Source organism: Pteronotus mesoamericanus, unplaced genomic scaffold (genome assembly GCF_021234165.1).
Source record: "Pteronotus mesoamericanus isolate MK-2021 breed Mesoamerican mustached bat unplaced genomic scaffold, CSHL_Meso_final scaffold_85, whole genome shotgun sequence".
Taxonomy (NCBI): domain Eukaryota; kingdom Metazoa; phylum Chordata; class Mammalia; order Chiroptera; family Mormoopidae; genus Pteronotus; species Pteronotus mesoamericanus.
The window spans coordinates 34,012,715-34,032,083 of record NW_026555329.1 but is presented as its reverse complement, the minus strand read 5'-3'; the positions used below and the strand labels follow the sequence as shown (position 1 = coordinate 34,032,083).

Genomic DNA, 19,369 nt, shown 5'->3' with positions numbered 1-19,369 from the left:
TCCTCTGTCTGATTTTAGGAGCATTAAGTTTTAAATTATTGAATGAAATAACTTTATAAGCTATTGGATTAGATCTAATTTCTAAAATACATGTGAAAAATGTGTCTCCAACCTAAATTTTATTTCTCTATTTATTACTTAGTTCATATCATGGTAACTTTCTCTATTAAAAGACCTTGTTAGAAATATAAATATTACCATAGTTATTTACAAAGCTACTTGAAGATATTATTTTTGAAATTAGATTTCCAAATTAAAATTTACACATTAAAAATGGCAAAGACAGCTTAACTGGATTTACTGATCTTTATCAATATATTATAACTGCAAAGTGACACATAATATTAGAAGCTCTAGCTGAAAGGCAAATTTTTTTCACAGATCAAACCATGATATAAATTATATTAAAGATAGCAATAATGATTTTCCCATGGAAAAAAGGTACAGGAAATTAACCTTCATAGTACAGTTGAGGTCATTTTAAATGATAATGTTATTAATTTTTTTTTTAGTTTTTTATGATTCTCATGCTAAAGTCACTAGTAAAAGTGGCTTAGCATTTACCTGTCATCTTATTTTAACATTTCGATAGTGCTCCAGAGGACATTTGTGAGGGGCACTTTAAGGCCATTGGACACCAGCAGTGTCAGAGCAAATGGGGCCAGGTCTTCATGTGACAGGGCTCAGGCATGGAGATGTTCTCTAGGAAGTTCAGCTGGCCTTTCATGGTCACTTAACAGCTGCCCGCCGCTATGGCATCTATGAGTTTATCAAAATTTTTCTTAAGTCTCTTGATATGTCCAGTTTGACCATACTGGGTATTTAATCATAAAGGCAAAGGAGATTGGAGATGGGTAGGCTCAAGCAGAAGTGCTTGCACAGGATTCGGAGCTCTGGCTGTGAGCACTACACATCTTGTGCCTCTACCTTGTGCCATGTGGCTCCCACCTCAGTGTCCATTCAGTGTCTCCAATGCTGTGCTGTGGTGGATAGTATTTTTACACCGCCCATTTTTCTAAGTGGTTCTGCTCTTAGTATGGGAGATAGTAGAAACCCTTGCTTAGTAATAGCAAGGAAAGCAGCAGAGAAACCAGTAGGTTAGAAATACAACCACCCATTTGTGATTAGCTATGAATTATATGTGCATTACAATACTGAACAATGAAAGAATTCCACAGTGAACAACAAAAGGGCAGAATAAAAACTGCAGATGTGAAAAACAAAATTGTCCATTTTTGATCGGCTACAAATTATGATGTCACATCAAGTATAACACTAAAAAACAGTTTGCTGCTCCATTTTGCTCTTTAATGGCCTGTGGTTACTTTAGATTGCTACCTTTGGTGTCATACTCACTGCCTATTATGGAGTAATGCTTCCTAATTTATAGAAAGAAAAACTGATTCTGTGAGCTCTTTTTGAAGAAATTCCAGAGAAATTTCTATTTCAAAGAGGTTATACTATAAGGCACATTACACCATACATATCCCTGACATTTTTATGATCTTACATCTGAAAGATGTCTTACTACAAAGCAGTATGGACATGTTGTACCCCATAAATTGTTTATATATAATAACTAAGGTTCATTGTGGAAAAAAAAAGTTTGGGCAACTTCAGTCATAATTCAGCTTGAGTTCACGCCAAGGTACAGAACCATGAAGGGAGAGCTTCAGGAAATGGGCTGTTTTTTGCCTCTTTCTGTTTCCATCTGCTTGTCTGATCTAGCTTCTGGGGCCACAGTGAGGAGTATGCCAAAGAAATGGCCCCGTGAGCTGAGCCTAAAACAAACCTTCAGAATAAGTCTGGCTTAAGGAAAACTAAAGCAATAGGACAAGGCCCTCATTCCTAAATCGACTTCATTAGCATGATCAAACTTTATTTTGTAAGGTCCCAGAGTAAGCCATATTCATTTTCTATGGGAAACACTTTGTATTGCCTTGCTGGGCAATAAAGAGAGGAGCCATGATAGTCGCCTATCTGCAGTTATGTGAGTGCAATCTTTCCTAGGGTCAGGAAGACAGACAAAATTATCTCCCTTTTGGTCCTGTGATTATTGTGACATTGAGTCTGACTTATTCTCTGTGATAAGAATGAGAAGTCCATGATCTAGTATTTGAATGAGTGAAGCTTTGCTCCCTATTTTTTCTACTTAGTGTGCTGTGCTCTAGATTTTTACATATGTACAATTTTCCAGGTATAGAGGGAGCTGACTGAGAGTTTGGCTTCTAAGTCAAGCCACCACATAAGTCTTGTACTTCAAATTAGGAAAAAAAAAAACATGTATGGGCAAAAAATCAGTCCATCAAATACAGTAACTTGAACGAAAATACTTATCTGAGTAGGTCATAAGAATTTTATTCACAGTTGGTACATTTAGATGCATGCTTTTCTTGGAGGGTAATGATGTCTATTGCTTTAACAGATGATGTAGTAAAGGGTAGCCATATAATTTACCATTAAAATGAGGACAACCTGGTGAATGAAAGGTGAGCTATTAATAATCATGCCAGGACAACATAGGGCAGGACCGTTTTAGGCAAACTTACAAGTCTAGGTAGTCTCCTGGATAAGTAGGCATTATAAGATGTTTATCATGTCACAAAGATGTGGCTGAAGCGATGAGGCAAGCACAGAGAGAGACAGAATGGCAGGAGGAGGTCCCAGGGTGAAAGCAGTGAGGGCCTTTAGAAATAGGCTGTTTTTTCAAGGTTAGAAATGGTGTACTTAGTCTGACATTCAGACTGTTAGCATGCAAACTGAGAAAATTTAAGCCCTTCCTCTTGTGATTGCAGAGAAAATTAAAGTCCTACTTTCATGAGATGCACGGGGAAAGAACTAAGGCGGTGTAAGTAAAAAACAGCATGGCTTTTCCCATAACTCAGAGGGGAGTATTTTCCTTTGTCTTCAATTTTAAAAAATGCAAATAATGGGGACAGCAAGAAATCAATGATCAACAAAGGCCAAATCCACAGAAAAGTGACATTTTTGTAAAAGCCTTGAGTAGAGAAAGGAGTGAGGTTTTTGCTCTTTCTGGGAATTGCGGGTAATGACAGAGGGTCAATGCTTAAATAATTAACACAAAAATCCCCAAAACTTTTTTAGTCAAAACTTTTTGGGGGATTTTTCTGGAGAGTACGGTTCTTCTTTTATGTATGTGAGCTTTAAGTTTATATGGAATTAAGTTGGTGGGAAAAAAATTCTTATCCCACAAAGTTCTCCAATAGGAATAATTAGATTTTTGATCATTAAAAGGTATTTAATACAAGACAGGCTCTTGGTTAAATACAAATTTTGCACATGGAACGAGAAATTATTGGTCTAATTGGCTTGAAACTACTGCACAATTTCTCATGTTAAACTACTGATCCTATTTGCTGCGTTGTGTAATACAGTCTTGTTCAGAAATGGTTTTCCTATTTTTTTATCTCGTCAATTCCATTGTGAGCTTTGCCTGGGCAGAGACTCTTTCTCGTGGTTTTTCCCTTGTGGAGTGCCCAGTAGCGTTCGAGACACACACCGAGCGTCTCATACAATTTCTTTGATTGATGTGGTGCCTGGAGGTCCCACCTCTGGGCACTCTGCCTGGTGCTCTGAAGTCAGAGGCATGGCCTTCCCTGCTCGGTGGGACCGCCTTCTTTCTCTCTCTTCATTCCCACCTCATCCTAAGATCTATGAAGACGGGAGATGTTCCTACCTTTCCTCTATAAGCACGGACCTGTCCTGTTCTGTTTCAGGCGATACCAGTATCCTATGGTTGTCTTTGTTTAAAATCACTACTTTTTTTTCTCCCCCAGAATACATCTTTATTAAGACGTCCTGTGCCTGCACATTAAATGTCAGCATAATCTAATTATGAGCCAAATGAGGCACAGCAGCATTTACATCATTTGATAAATTTCCATCATTTGCAGGGGACTAGTGACTTGAATCCAAACACTCCTTGACAGCCGTGATATAACAAACATTCTTAGCTCTGTACAGCAGACGCTTGTGGGTGGAGGTACATCCTTTTATTCGGTTCCTGCCGCTCAGTTTTGAATGTGAATACAAAAAAATCTCTTTAGATTTGGTTGTAAAGGAGGACGATGAGATCGCTATAAACCAGGGAAAATGTCAAAAGACTTGGTTTAGACAGTGTTGGCCAGGATTCCCTCCCATTCTCTCCCTGGTCCCACTGATTTTTCTCTCATAAAAAAAGTTCAGGGACACAAGAATAAATAGATTCAAATCTAAATATTATGCATGTAGTTCAAGGGAATAAGGAGTAGTTAACAATAAAAATTTGAATATGGGCCTTTTATTTGGATGCATATATTTCACAATCATTTTTTTTTACAGAAAACTTATTTGAGGATGGCGAGAAAGAGACTGAGCTTACCCCTATTCATTAAAAAAATTTTTGGGGGGTGTTCTACAGATTTGAATGAGAGAATGAATTTTTTTAGAGTTGGAAACGAAATGTATAAAGGTCAAAGGGCGGGTTTGTTCTTTAAGATACATGCAGAGTGAACAGATCAGCTACCCAGAGACTGGAGAAAGTCACATTATGATTTTCTGGCTTCCTTAATCTTCAGTGTAAAGCTTTCTTACCTTGACATGATTTCTGTGTTTCATTCACACTCCATTTAGTGTTATGAAATAACATGATAGAAAAGGATGGGAAAGAAAATGAGCTTGCCCTCTTTTGGCTTCCTAAGAATCGTGACCCTGAAAACATTGCTGTGACCTTACAAACAGAGAGCGTTGATGAAAACAGGAAGGGGGGCCATGAGTACAGTGGCAGCAGTGGTGACATATGAAGGGCACCATCGGGGACACAGGGGACAAGGTGGGGAATTGGGGATGTGTGTTGTTTGGGTGGCTGAAGAGCCAAAAGGGATAAAGTGCTCCCGGAGGAAGACTGGAAATGAAGTTAGGGAGGGTTAGGGTGGATTAGTTTGCTTGGTTTTTAGGTGAGGAGCAGAAAGGCAATGAACAGAAACAGCACTGCAGCGGCTAGATAAAGAGATCAGAATTCTTTCTGGGTTGAAAAGAAGGTCACGCACAATTCCTGCTCGGAAACTGAGGTCACAACAGTATCAGGGGCCCATGAAAAGAAGATGGAATAAATACCAATGTTGCCTTTGTTCTGAATAAGAAAGCTTGCCTTGGTTAGGAAGCTGCAGAAGGATGGGAGCAGATGACTAATGAAGGGACAAAAACAGGAGGAAGCATCTCTGGAAGCTCCTTAAATGTGATAAAAAACTAAACAAGCCAAAGGCATGAGGATGCAATGTGTTTCCACCTTTCATGTTAGAATTTCTGCTGTGTCTTGATCTCCATTTCTTTCTACTTACTCTTCTTATTTCCCCTGTTAAATTTCTGAGAGCAGGGCATGTTACTCAATTTTGATATCTCCCCACGGTGCTAAGTGTAGAGTGTTCAATGAATACTTGGTTATTGAAGTATAAAAGGTATTAAGAACTGTGCTGGAATCTTTTCAAATTTTTTTCAGTTTAATGAGCATTATTAATACCCTATGTAATATATATAAAATAAGGCTGCTTTAGTCTTACTCTATCACAGCAGTCATTTTAACTACACAATCTTTAAAAGACATTTCAGTTGTTTATCCAAAAGAGGAAAAATGAAACTCATAGCTGATTATTGAAAAAAAAAAAGAGAGGATAGAGTGAGGTTCATTTTGATGAGAATAATTTCTCAATGGTCTGCTGTTGTAAGTATTTTCTCAACCAAAGTTACTTTTACAAAGAGTTGAAGAGGATGGGGAAATGGTATTACATCTACTTTCCCCCTTACCAGCTGGGTGTATGATTCATCAAAGAATAAGCATATTTGAGAGCCTCTGAGAACACAGACAATGTAAAACTTGCTATTCATGCTTCAGTGATAAAGTTGGAAAGAATACCCTGGCGGAACATGGAATCAAAGGAAGTCAGCAGACTGTAAACGGGAGCACCGGGGACCAAACGCTCCTCACTAGGCTGGGTTTCTCGATCCATTTACTCAGGTTCGTATTACACTGTGTATTTCCCTCACACATTATACATTCATGCCATTCAGATTCCTGTCCTCTAACATTTGGCAGAGATGGCTTGTTAGATGGTGGAAAGAGGCACAATGAATGCATATGCAATATTAAAAACTTTTGTTTTCTAATATTTATAAAGTGCAATGAAATAATTTTAGAGGACCTTCAAATAGGGTGACAAGTCCACACATGTATTGTATTTTATGGCTGAACTTCCAGATGGGCCCCATTGCATTAAATGAGAAGCTTCTGGTACAAATGATTGGCACCTGACTCTGGGCTGCATTTGGAACTATTACTTCCCTGACTGTGAGATGGAAGGATGTGCCTAACATTTACTCACAGCACTAAGTTCTTCAGTACCTGCATTCAAGGCTCTGACAAAAATCTAAATTTCAGACTCAAGATCAGATTAAACATGAAAGGGCCAAGCATTTATTATTTGGTGACAAAGAAAACTAGCAACCTCTTTTTGCCCTCTCCCCCATTCCAAATACATTCCTGATTTTCCTCACGAGCTATGGAGGAAAAGTGAGAAATAAAATTTAACCAAAGGCTATAAGCTTTTTTTAGAGTCAGCAGCCTTTAAAATTCTTTTTTTTTTTAGAGAAATGTTTAGATCAGCTGGCTTTACTTTTGAGACAGTTTTTGAATCTCAGAACATAAAAATCACAGCAGATCATTTCAGCCTCAATATAACTCCTGGCAGGGCTTCAGCTATTATTAATGCACTCTTGTTTTCTGTGGCTTTCACTTACGCCTACTTTCATAAATGGCTCTAGATTTCTCGTAGAGCTCATAGGGGTCAGGCTTCCTCGGGTCAAAGGCCTCTGTTGAGTCAGGAAAGGAACTCCTGTGAAGGGCGGGTGGGAAGGGCAAGTTCTGCGGCACAGCCGGAGCAGATAAACTCGTCTGAGGGCTGCCTTGATTCTCCCATCGGTCCATGATCTGAAAAGTGGAAAAGAATAGAAGGAATGACTGACAAATTCTTTCCTGCTATTTCCTTTGTCACACAGCACAATCCTCACCTTTAAGTTAGACTTCCTTGCCCTGTGGACTTTTCTTCCATGAAACACTTAAAAACTTTGGTTTTGGTAGTATGGACATTTTAAGGATATTAATTCTTCCAATCCATGTGCACGGTATATGCTTCCATTTATTTGTGTCTTCCTTAATTTCTTTTTTCAATGTTGCATAGTTTTCTGCATACAGGTCTTTTGTGTCTTTGGTTAAATTTATCCCTAGGTACTTTATCTTTTTTCGTGCTATATCGAATGGTATATTTTAAGGGCCTTGAAAAAGAGGACTCTGCATCTATATAGTAAACTACCATAGACTGTTATAAACACAAGTGGTGCCTGAATTTTGAATGCAAACTTATATAGCCTTGTCACCTCTAGGCTGGTAATTTTCAGCAAATCACTTCCTGGTAATCTCCCTGACTCTGTTTTTCCTTTTTCTCTATAAAATATAGGGGACATGTATATCATGATAATTTATGTGCAAGTGCTTAAAAATATATGGAATTATTCCTTTTTGAATATGGTTTTAATACATGACATTATTTTTACCGAAACAGATGATAAAGCACATGTTCGTTTGACACCTACGCATGTCCCAACAATGTCCTACACTTGAACATTCAATCACTTTCCTTACAATTTATTAGTAATAATACATTCATCTGGGATTGGAGAATTGTTCAGAGTCTTCTATGAAGCCTCATTTACTGCTGATCTGTTGGTTTCTTTTCCATAATACTGCTGCTGCTGTTGCTACCACTGCAATTTATTAAAGGTCCATGGGACACTTGCCAGTTTACCATGTCCTTTAGTATATATAATCTTCTTTGATCCTCACCCTAGCCTCATGAGGTAGATAAAGCAGGGCCTAACATCCTTTCATCAGGGAAAAAGCCAGGTTTACTGAGATCACCTATTGGCACCACCAACTTCACCTTCATTTATTGATCAACTGATTCCTCATTCAAACTTACCTTCAACTTTTCTGCTTCGAATAAACCTGCTTTGTGTAAAAGTTAGATTAGGTTACTGTCTTGCCTAAAATTCTGCATTGGGCCAGCATGGTCCTCAGGAGAAAAGCCAAACTCCTTTGTGGAACTCCATGACCCAGATTCTGCTGCCTTTCTCCTATCTGCTGATGGCCTCTCCTCACGTTCCCTAGGATCCATCAAGTGATCTCGGGCCTGCGACCCTTTGCATACTTTCTTAACTTCTTGTACCTGCAAAGTTTACCCATTTTCTGCTCTTCCAAATCCCTCCCTCATTTTACCTGGCTATTAGATTCAGATGCTGCATCTCTCCTCTTCCAGGTGTTTGCTCACTGTTCCTGGTCTGGTTACATGTTCCTCCTGGGTGTTCCCACAGCACCCCCCCCACCCTCTCAGCACTCATCACACCCAGCTATAATTACAAGTCTCCTCAAATAGATCATGTTAGGACAGAGGCTGCAAGGGATGCAGATTTTCTCATCATTGTACTACCAACACTTAGTAAATACTCAGAAAATGTTTAGTGAGTGAATGAACTCATCGAAAAAATATTGTCACTTGTTCTTTTTTCTAAAACCAGTTTTGATACACACTATTTTGAGCTTGACAGAATTAAAACTTTCTGTCTCCTACTGTACAGTCCTCCTTTGTTTTCACGTGGGTTATATTTTGGTTGGGGCTTCGATGCCACCTCTCACCTTTCAGTGATAAGTATTTTAAAGCTGGAGGGGATGTGAGATACCATGTACTGTACAGGTTACTGTGTGACACAAAGGTCCCTGTGAGCTGCTCACCTACCTTCAACTAAGGCAGGAGTCAGGAGAGTCAGCAAATTAGGAAAGAAATGGGTTACTGGCACTCCTCTCAGTAAGACTGGTGCTATGATCTAAATGTTTGTGTCTCCCCAAAATTTAAATGTTGAAATCCTAACACCCCAGGTGATAGTACTAGGAAGTGGGGCCTATAGGAGGTGATTAGGTCATGAGGGTGGAGCCCTCATGAATGGGATTAGAGTCCTTACAAAGGAAACCCCAGAGACCTCTCTAGTCCCTTCTGCCAGGTAAGATTACAGAGAAAACACAGTTATATAATAAATGGGTTCTTAGCAGAACTGAATGTGTGGGTGCCTTGATCTTGGACTTCCTGGTCTCCAGAACTGTGGGAAATAAATTTCTGTTGTATATATGTCGCTTAGTCTATGGTAGTTTGTTGGAACAGTCTGAAGGGAATAAAACAAGTGGCTTCATTTTCATTTGTTTTCTATATGTGTCACCAAGAAAGATTTCATTTGAAGAAAGGTTCTATAGCTAACAAGGATGGAAAACCCTTAGTCGAGTTCAATCGCCTATATTGAACATAATCTCCAAAGGAGCAAAGAGGTCTAACGGCTATCAGTGGCAGACCCTGGTCAGAACCATATGTGACAGAATGCTTTTTTACATAAGAATACATTGAGAGAAATAATTGATAAATTTGCTTAAAGTTTTAGCTAATTTTCTGCCTTTTGCCCCCATTTAGTATATATTTTTAAATATATACTTCATAATTCATTTGATAGCAAAATTCATCTAGGAGGCCATTCTGGGTTCTTTTGGTCATCCATTATGGGTGTCTTGGCTGCGATGGGAAGACCCCCATTTGTGGGTAAAGGCATATTCATTTTTTCACTTTGACCTTAGGCATCACATGGATGCATTCTGGCAGTGACTTTCCCCCTCCTGTTTCCAAACATAAGGTATTAAATTCTAAAAAGTGAATACATTAGAAACATAGTCTGAGTAGTGGCAGTATCCCACTTGTTGTCATAGAGATGCAGCAAATCTCTAGTTTTTTTCTCCCATCTTTCAGTCGGGGTTATTTGGTAACCCACCTAGGTCTTGCTCATATATGTATTGTTCATGTACAGTCATTGGAGCAAACATGCTTCAGATAAATATAAGCATTTCTAAAAACATTTTTAAAACTACAGAACAAATGATGCTTTGGGTACTATTTGGGGAAGTTTCTGTGGCAGACTGACAAATTCTACAATTTTGATAGCCCAGAAATGGGGGGACTAGTAAAGAGTCCAGTTCATGCTTAGCAAAGCAATTTCACAACATCTTACTGTGACATTCATCAACCCTCAAGTCACTCTGCCAGGGTTTCCTAGAAGACTGTCGAGCAGAAAGCCGCTGTGACCATGAAATTACTGAAACAGCATCCTATAACCCCCAAAGTGAATTATTTGTCGGCTCCTACACGAAAGGTCACAGAACAAGGCACTGGCCTGGGGTCAGAGATCAGCCCCTGCTCACTGGGGCTGTGTGCTGATTTGACAGCACCTTGTGAAGGGTGCCCTCTGTTGATCTCTCCCTTCTTTCCAACCTGGCCTCTGGACTTTTCTTTCCAACTGGGACATTCTGTGCTCAGTTGTTCCTGTCAACCTTCATGAAACCCCTAGATTCTGACCCTGTCCTGCTGCCCAGGTCATGGGCCTCACTTGATGTTCTGGCCATGACTTGTCTAGAGCTGTGCTACCAGCCAGGCTTCCTCTCATCAAGGCTTCTGACTGAGCTTTGTCCAGTCCCAGTGGCATCTATACCTAGGCCGATGTTTATAAACATCTCACTAGAGAAAGAAAAATGAAGTTGTTTTCTATATCAAACTTTTTATCTCTGCTGGCCTTGGTCAATGAATGAGTGTATGAGAGGGCAGTCACCTAAATACTGGACAGAGGAGACAGACAGTCTACAACGGGACATCAAACAGTAAAGTGGAAAAACCTAATTAGGGTGAGGTTAATTTTTTAAAGCCTACTTTCTGATTCTAGGGTGTACGCTGGAAGTAGAGGGCTTTGAATAAGGCAGGTCTTTCCCCAAACCTCATGAAACACTCTATTTAGAAACTCTTTGCTTTCTATAGAAGCTGGCATAGTCTAAACATGCCTGCTCACTATGTTAGGGCAGGGCTGGGAGATGAAGCCATTTGGCTTGATTCTGTTCACGCAGAATGAACTTGGATTCTGTCCAGATGGAGAGAAGGAGAACTCACTATAATTAATACAGTACTTGTTAAGTGGGAAGTGACTATCTTGACATGGATTGGCTTAAGATATGGATCAGTAGGATGGAAGAAGGTCAGAAGGTGACACAGAACAAGGAAGAGGAGTGATCTTGCTCAGGATAACATTTCCTTATCTTAACTAAGGATGTCACCAATCCTCAGAGGAGAAAGTGTTTAAATCCATATACTGTGGTTATGTATTTACACATTATTTAAATGAATAGTTTAGCAAGCTACATTCCTTCATAAAATGATTAATTTATTGAATTCATGCATAAAGGATCTGCTTTCTAGAATGACAGTAGTTTATATTTTATTTTTTAGTAGTTTATATTTTAGAGCTTAACATGTAAGCACCTTACATAGATTAACTCATGAACTCTTCATAAGAACCGTATGAGTGGGGTACTACTATAGTCCCCATTTTACAGAGGTAGAGCTTGAGATACTACGAACTTAAGCAGTTTGTTGAAGGTCATAGAGCTCAAAGGAAAATCTGAACCCAGGCCGTCCCTCGGAGCCTGTACCCTAAATCACATACTATACTGCCTCTTATTATATAGTCCTTGGTCTAAAGACTTTCTGACAGCTACATGGAGGACATGAAATCGACAGTCCTCTGTCTTCACTCAGCCTAGGACCTGGCCAAGCTTTAACTTTTGCATGGGTGTACGGGTTCAGGAGTAAATGTAAATTGAGTTCTATAAAACCTTTTTTTGGAATTATTGACTATGGATGTAATTACTTTAATGACAGCAAATGCTGTGCTTATGCCAAATGGCGTAATTTGTTTAAATGTGGTACATATCAGGAAATCACTAAATTGCATAATTGTAGCACCATGATGAGGCTGCAAGGTTCCTTGTTAAATTAGATAAAGGTGTGTATAACCAGAGAGTACAGATTTAACTCTGGTGGTAAAAGGAAGGAATTACTTAGATTTTGGCCAAGATAAAACAAATTTCATTTCAAATATTTTTAAATATCTCTTTTCAAAATCACATCATCACTAAGTGGCTTACTAAGCCCAGATAGGTCTGGTGTTCCCATCTGATACTGTCTGTGGACCAGGTGAGTGAAATCCAAAACGAGGACATGCTTGGTGGGAAACCAGCCCTGGCACCCTCAGCCCCTCACTCCAGCTTCTGGTTTCCTCCTCTTATGGGGCTCAACGATACTTTATTTTCACTCCTCCAAACCATGTTCAAGACATAATATTTAATTGCCAGTTATTGCACTTGAAAAGTATGTAAAATTTCATTATCTCCATTTCCAAAATGAGAAAATCAAGCAGTTAAATGTTCCCTCAGTAAAAGGAATAAGAGGAACATACAATTAACTCAAGAATTTCCTACTCACTGGTCACACTGAGGGCATTTTCTTCAGAGCTGATTACTGTCAGAGGAAAGAGAAGAAGGGGGTGGAGTCACTTTGCTACACACCCTTCTGGTCATGGGTTGCACATATTCCAGTCTGAGCAGTGTATTCTAACACACCATAAAATCGGATCCTGGAAAACCAGTCCCAGCTCTTGGGGCTTGGACAATTACTCGTTTCATTCTAATGGCAAATAAAGATCCTTTCTAATTGCAGAGTAATCCAGCTGGGTTAACCAAGCCTCATAAGAAGATTGCTAAAGTCTCTCGGCCTCCTACACTAGCATCAAAATTGCAGGACGATTCATAAAAGAAATAGGCCCAGAGAGGTTAGGTAGTAGCAGAGATCACCAGTATCTGAAGAAGATTCAGAAGCATCACTTTGAGTGATTGTCAGGTTTGGTGGTGAAGGGTGGGGGGAATCTCTCTCTCTCTCTCTAAAGAGATATTACTCTTTAGAGAGAGAGAGAGAGCTTGTTCTGCTCAGTGAGTGTTATAGAGACCCATCTGTATCAGTGCGCCAGCTGGTGTTTTCGTGAGAGGCTGCATTCGGCTTCAGTGAATTTTTCTGAAGACTCTTCCAATGGGCGTTTGCCCATTTCATGATGGGTGATTTATGAGCGCACCTGCCCTCACTGTGCTGAGTGTTCAGCAGTTTTTGAGCAGAGGCAGCATGACCCCTATGCCCCACCCTTCCTAGTCACCCCATCTTGCCCTGAACGACTTTTTTTTTGTTTCCCCAGATGAAAAAAGTCCTCAAAGGGAAATGGTTTGCTGATGTGGAAGAGGTGAAACAAAAAAAAGGAAGAAGCACTAAAAAGCATCATAACCGGTAAGTTCAAAATCTATTTTGAGCAGTGGAAAAAACATCGCAATAGGTATATTGCATCAAATAAAGAGTATTTTGAAGGTGACTGAAGTTTAAACATGTAAGAATACATACACAATATTTTTATTTATTATAAATAACTTCTGGATTTTTTGGGTCCCCCCTCATACACACATTTTCAGACACATATATATTTACCTCTGTATACATTACAATGTAAACATACACACACACACATACACACACACACACACTATACAGAGCTAAATTTCTTTTGGACCAGATCTAACTTGCAGGCTAAGACCCCTGGGCCTGTAATTTTCATTCTTTCTAAAAATCCATGTTATAAAGACTGTAGTATTTCTGACAGGGAAAATAAAAAAGGTTTCTAAAGTATTTTCTGCACACCATCATGAATAGTGTTAATGTTCATTTTCTAAGCATATTTATTACTGAATAGGCATCCATGCTTTTACAGGAAAGTTAGATGAGTTATATTTGTGGGACAAATACAAGACAAAAGGACACAGAAGATTTGTTGTTTTGACATCACAGAACCTCAGAGGTGGAAGAGATTTTGAGGTTGCCCAATTCACTAACTGTCACTTAATGGAATTGCAATAATAACTAGAAATAAAGAAAGAAGCATAATAATTCCAACTTACAGGCTTTGGAGTTTTCCATGGAGAAAAGAAACCTGTAATAAAGAAAACAACATTTGAACTTTGAAAATATACCGTACCACCACTTACAGGTGGCATGATATTAAAATAATTGTGAATCACTTTAAAGTAGTTAATAGCAAACAATAAAAACCACAAAAAATTAGGTCTGGCTGTATAGTTTTCTTTAAGGAGTCAAATAATTAATGATTCAAGGAACACCTTTTTTTTTTTTTTTTTTTTTTTTTTTTTTTGCAGCTAGGATTCGGAGGCAGAGAGTAGGTAACTGTGTGGCAGCCGGCCAGCCATTTTACCAGATCTAAAATTGAGTAATTCCTAGGGATCTGTGTGACACAGCCTTCACTGGTGGGTAAGAGAGGAAAGAGGAGAGAGAAAAGAGAAGGGGGAGAGGAGTGAGAGGATAGAGATGCACAGAGAGAGGGAGAAGAGAGATAGAACTTTAGGTTTTTAAAGGTAAATACCTCTACTTAGAATTTGGTGCCAGGGTACTAGACTTATCAGGGGGATAATTTTGTAAATTACATAAAGTGTAACTACTATGCTGTGCACCTGAGACTAATATAAAATAATACTGAATGTCAACTGTAGTTGAAAAATAAAAAAATTAAAAAGTAATTCTGCTTTATGTATTTAAAAATCAGTCAACAAGACTTCATTAGTCCTACATTTGAAAATAATGTTTATACCTATATATTGTGAATCAGAGTCTAACTTTTATGGAACTGTTCGCTCACTGAGATCTTCTCCAGAGCAGATATCTATTTTATTATACCTATTTTATTTTCATATCTATTTTCTCTCTCTCGCTATGTCTCTTCTCCCCTCTCCTCTTTTCTTTTCTCTCTCCTCTCTTACACCTCAGTGTTAGCAATGTTTTGCATGAAGAAACAGCTCAAAAACATCATCTAAATGAATGAGTCATGTATCATCAAAGCCATGTTTTTTTTCAATTTATTGAGTTCTTTCTATTATCACAAATGTTATGGCATTGGACTGACTCTGTGATCCAAATGACCATTCAGATAATTAAAAGTATAAGCAAAACAAAACAAGACAAACAAACAAAAACCTCACAGACAACAGTATGGTGGTCACCAGAGGGAAAGGGGGTTGGGAGGAAGTAGAACTTGACTTGGGGTGGTGAACACATGATACAATATACAGATGACATATTATAGAATTGTACCACTGAAAACTATATAATTTTATTAACTAATGTCACCCCAATAAATTCAATAAAAAATAAAATAAAATGATGCATTTAAAAATGATAATTATAAGTAAAGGACAGATTAATTCCCTTTTCTTTTTTCCTTTATTATTATATTGTATCAGTTTTAAAAAATGGTAGTAAAAACAAGCCTCAACATAATGGAGGCGGTGGTGGAGGGGGCCGCCATATCCTGACTCTAGCAAAGCCAAACACAGTCCAGTGTACAAAACAAAATTCTTTTCATATCATGTATTCCCTCTTTCAACAATTTCACTCATTGTAATGTTAGGTGGTGTTTGGTAAAATGCCCAGTTAAAAATGAAATATTGAAACTGTGTTACATGCATATAGTATGTTATCACCTTTAAAACTGGGAATTGTACAAAATGGAAGTATTTGAAAACCGTAACCCATTAATAGGAAATATCTACAGAATCCTGAACACACAATTATCTAGATGCCTAGATGGTCCAACACAGACAATGCATAAATACTAGTTGCATCTCAATGCATCATTGTGAAGAACTGATGCTTTGTTTTATGAAAAAAGTAAAAGAACTTTACTATAATTCATCATGTTTATCAGCTTTCCTTAGAATCCAGAGTTAAATTTAAAGTTTAAAGTTTAAATGTAATAGCCACCTTACCTAAGGAGACTGGTTGAATTAGCTTATTTTCTCACATACTCTGTACATTCTTATCTCTCCAACTAATGAAAAAAAAATTCTGTCAAAGGGTGGTTTGATTAATTTAATTATAAGGATTTAATCACATCCTTTTTGGAAATATCTCAGAGTCAAAATTACAGATAAATATATTAATCACCTTTGATTTGTTCTATAAAATAACAATGAAAACAATTTGACCACTAATTACAAAGTGAAAAAATTTGTAACTTATTGGCCAATTAACCATTATTTTCTGTGAAGAATAAAACTTATTTGCTGTTTTATGGAATTTCCAGCAACAGTTCTTTTGAGAAACAATGTTGTTTATATATTCTCACAATGCCAAAACATTCAATTATTTCCTATACTTCCCTTGTGTTATAACCTTCCTGGAGTGCCTGAAAAGAATTTGAGTATTTGCTATTTTACACTTGTTAGGGGCTGTGTTTCTTAGACTTTGATACAGATGCATTGAAAATGGTTCCTCTATTATGGAGCTCTCATCTCCACATGGGACATTATCTTAAAGGATGGTTATTCCTTTTACAGAACATGTGTAATCAACTGACCTCTTAGCAGTCATGGTGCCCGAACTAAAATGGGCTGAGAGGGACACTAGTCAAGATCAGACCAGGAGAGAAGGATGTTTAATTTGACCACCTTTCATCATGGGCACTTTGGCTTCCCATTCCTTTAAGGCTGTTTCATTCAGGCTAACCTCAGAACGCTGGCACGCCCCAAGACTTCATTCCTGCTGCTCCTGTGGCGGTTTCTAGAATATTTCTAATGCCATGTTCTGCTGCAGAGGCTTTTTACTAAGTCATTGTCAAAAAGAAGCTGCCCGCTGTGGAGCAAGTGATTTTAGATAGTAAGAAATAGCATCAGAACAGACTTCTTTAAATATAAATACCTTATATGATCCTTTGTGTTTCTTCAGCAAATTATCAATCATGTTATAAACATCTAAATTAAGATGAACAGAAAACATCTATTTTGGATATACTCAATTTGGCCTGATTAAGCCAGAAGGCCAAGTTTTCTATGTGATTAAATTCCAATTTTCCACTCAACTTCATTGCAAGAGCTAGAGAAATACTGTACTAGTGTGGATCAGATTATTATATATTATAAATGTATAGTAATTTTTGTAGGGATGGCTCTTCTAGAAAACCTAGCACAGTCCAATTACCATTAACCTCCCTCTGCAAATAAAATCTTTTAAATCTTTATTTCTGTACTTTTCCTTTTTCTGAGATCATTCTGGTTGGAGATACATCACAGAAGCAAGATTGGCCTGGTTTGCAGAGACGATCCCTCTAGGCTCCTCACCACCCACCTGCAGAGGGAAGCGGACCGGGGACATTGATGTCTTTTCCTTAAGCTTTTCAGAGCTGACTGTCTTCTTTATAAAACCAAGTTCATGGAAAAATAGCTTTTTATATAAAATAATAGTAACAGTTCCTTATATTTTAGTTTATTTCCAGCTTTTATTTCCCCTATGTCTGTAGGAAATGGTATTATTCCCTTACAGGAATAAAATTTCTTTATAATGACTTATGTTTTTCATACTGATCATTTACTGGTGTGTATGCCAATGCAAAGGTATTAAATAATCCTGATTCTTAGGACAACAAAAAAAGTGACGACCTTAAAGTACAGTGATCAGCTAAATGAAACATGAGTACAAACATTAACAGAAAAAAAGTGGAAATATTTAGATGCAGATAATAAGAAAATTTAGATGTCTTTAATAAAAGGCATGAAACTGAATTAGATCTCTAAAATCTGTCTTCTTTAGAACCAGAAATAAAACTAAAACATATTTTTAATTATGCACCTAAAAGCATAGTGAGATGGGTGGAGAAACAATGCAAACAGACAAGAAATTTTGGTACTTGAAAATGGAAGAGAAGACAGCAATGACTTCATGTTGAAATTTAAATTGAGTTCTACATGTCAAACAAATGCAACTTTTAGTAAACTATAACAATATGTTTCCAAGATAAATTATAATATGCCCCAGTTAAATTTGAAGTTTAGATAAATAACAAATAATTTGTTAGTTGTCTTACATATTACGAGACATATTGCATAGGAGATACTTATACTAAAAATTATATTATTTATCTGAAATTAATTTAACTGGGAATTCTGTATCCGAAATTTTATTTTTCTTATCCGAGGACATTTTTTTCATTGCTCTTAGTGAGAAAGGAAAGAGGAGGAAAAAAAGAGAGAGAGAAACATTGATGTGAGAGAGAAGCATCAGTTGGTTGCCTCCTGAACGCACCCAGACAGGGAATCAGCGCCCAGACTGGGGATTGTAAACCCCCAGACCTGGGTCAAATGTGCCATGCCTGTACCAGGGGTCAGACCCGCAACCTAGGTATGTGCCTTGACCAGGAATCAAACCCTCAACCTTTTGGCTATAATGCTCTGACTAACTGAGCCACACCAGCCAGGGAAAAATCCTGTATTTTTATTTGCTAAACCTGACCATCCTATAGGTAACATCTTACATGTCCTGTGCAACCATTTAAAAATAAAAACACAGTGTCTTGGGTAACCACTTGAAAATAAAAACACAATAGTAACATCGACTGCAGGTAATATCCATTTGATTCAGTAAAATCTCCAGAAAATATTTAATATTTTTCTTACACCCTCCCCACAATGTTTGATTGTCAAGATTCTTGCTTCAGAGAAACTAAGAACTTTCCTTTGCTATACAGATCATTGAACTGTGTTGGTTGCCTATTCACTAGTAGCTTTGACTAAGGTCTCCCTTCACAAAGGCCCATTTTCAAATTGCTTGGTAACTGTTCAGTAACATTGCCTTACCCCAAGAGGAACAGTCCACAGAATGGCTCTTTCCAGAACCTGCTTCTTCTGAAACATGCTATCCCACATGAAAGAATATCAATATATTTACACTAGCTCTGAAGGGATAGCCCCTTTCTAGGATGCATCTGTGAATTATTTAGTAAGACTTTTTTTTTTTTAGAATACATTTTTAAAAATTTTTATTTTTTTTTATTTTTTTATTGTTCAAGTACATTTGTCTCCATTTTCCTGCCACCACTTTCTGCTGCCCCACCCACCCCCACCTCCCACCCTCAATCCTTCCCCACTTTGACTTTGACCATGGGTCCTTTATATATGTCATTTAGTAAGAATTTTTATTACCATTATTTATTTTCACTGGGCAAAAAGATGATGAACTTCTTAAATCCACCCCAATTCGAATAAGAGACCAAAATGTGATGAAAATCAATTTAATCGCAGAGTCCCATTGTGATCAATTTGGAATAACCTAGGCAATATTTGGGATTTCTAAGAATTTCTCCAAACAGAACTAAGACTCCCAAGACGACTCTGTACTCCATTTGATACATTGAACTCCCACTTTCAGAATGTGAAATGGTGTCTCCTTCAACTGAAATATTTGCTACAACATACGACTCTGGTTTTGAAGATTACCATTACAGTTTCAAGTACTTTATAGGGGAT

At 37.8% G+C, this 19,369-nt stretch overlaps 1 protein-coding gene across 1 annotated transcript in view; it reads right to left on the bottom strand.

The window, feature by feature from the left end:
- MAGI2 (membrane associated guanylate kinase, WW and PDZ domain containing 2) overlaps window positions 1-19,369 on the bottom strand; it is a 1,404,484-nt gene that overhangs the window by 170,043 nt on the left and 1,215,072 nt on the right. The window contains exons 11-12 of the mRNA XM_054563833.1: window positions 13,961-13,992; window positions 6,793-6,982 (exon numbers count right to left, since the gene is read on the bottom strand). Coding sequence (XP_054419808.1) covers window positions 6,793-6,982; window positions 13,961-13,992 — 222 coding nt within the window. The remainder of the gene's footprint in view (window positions 1-6,792; window positions 6,983-13,960; window positions 13,993-19,369) is intronic.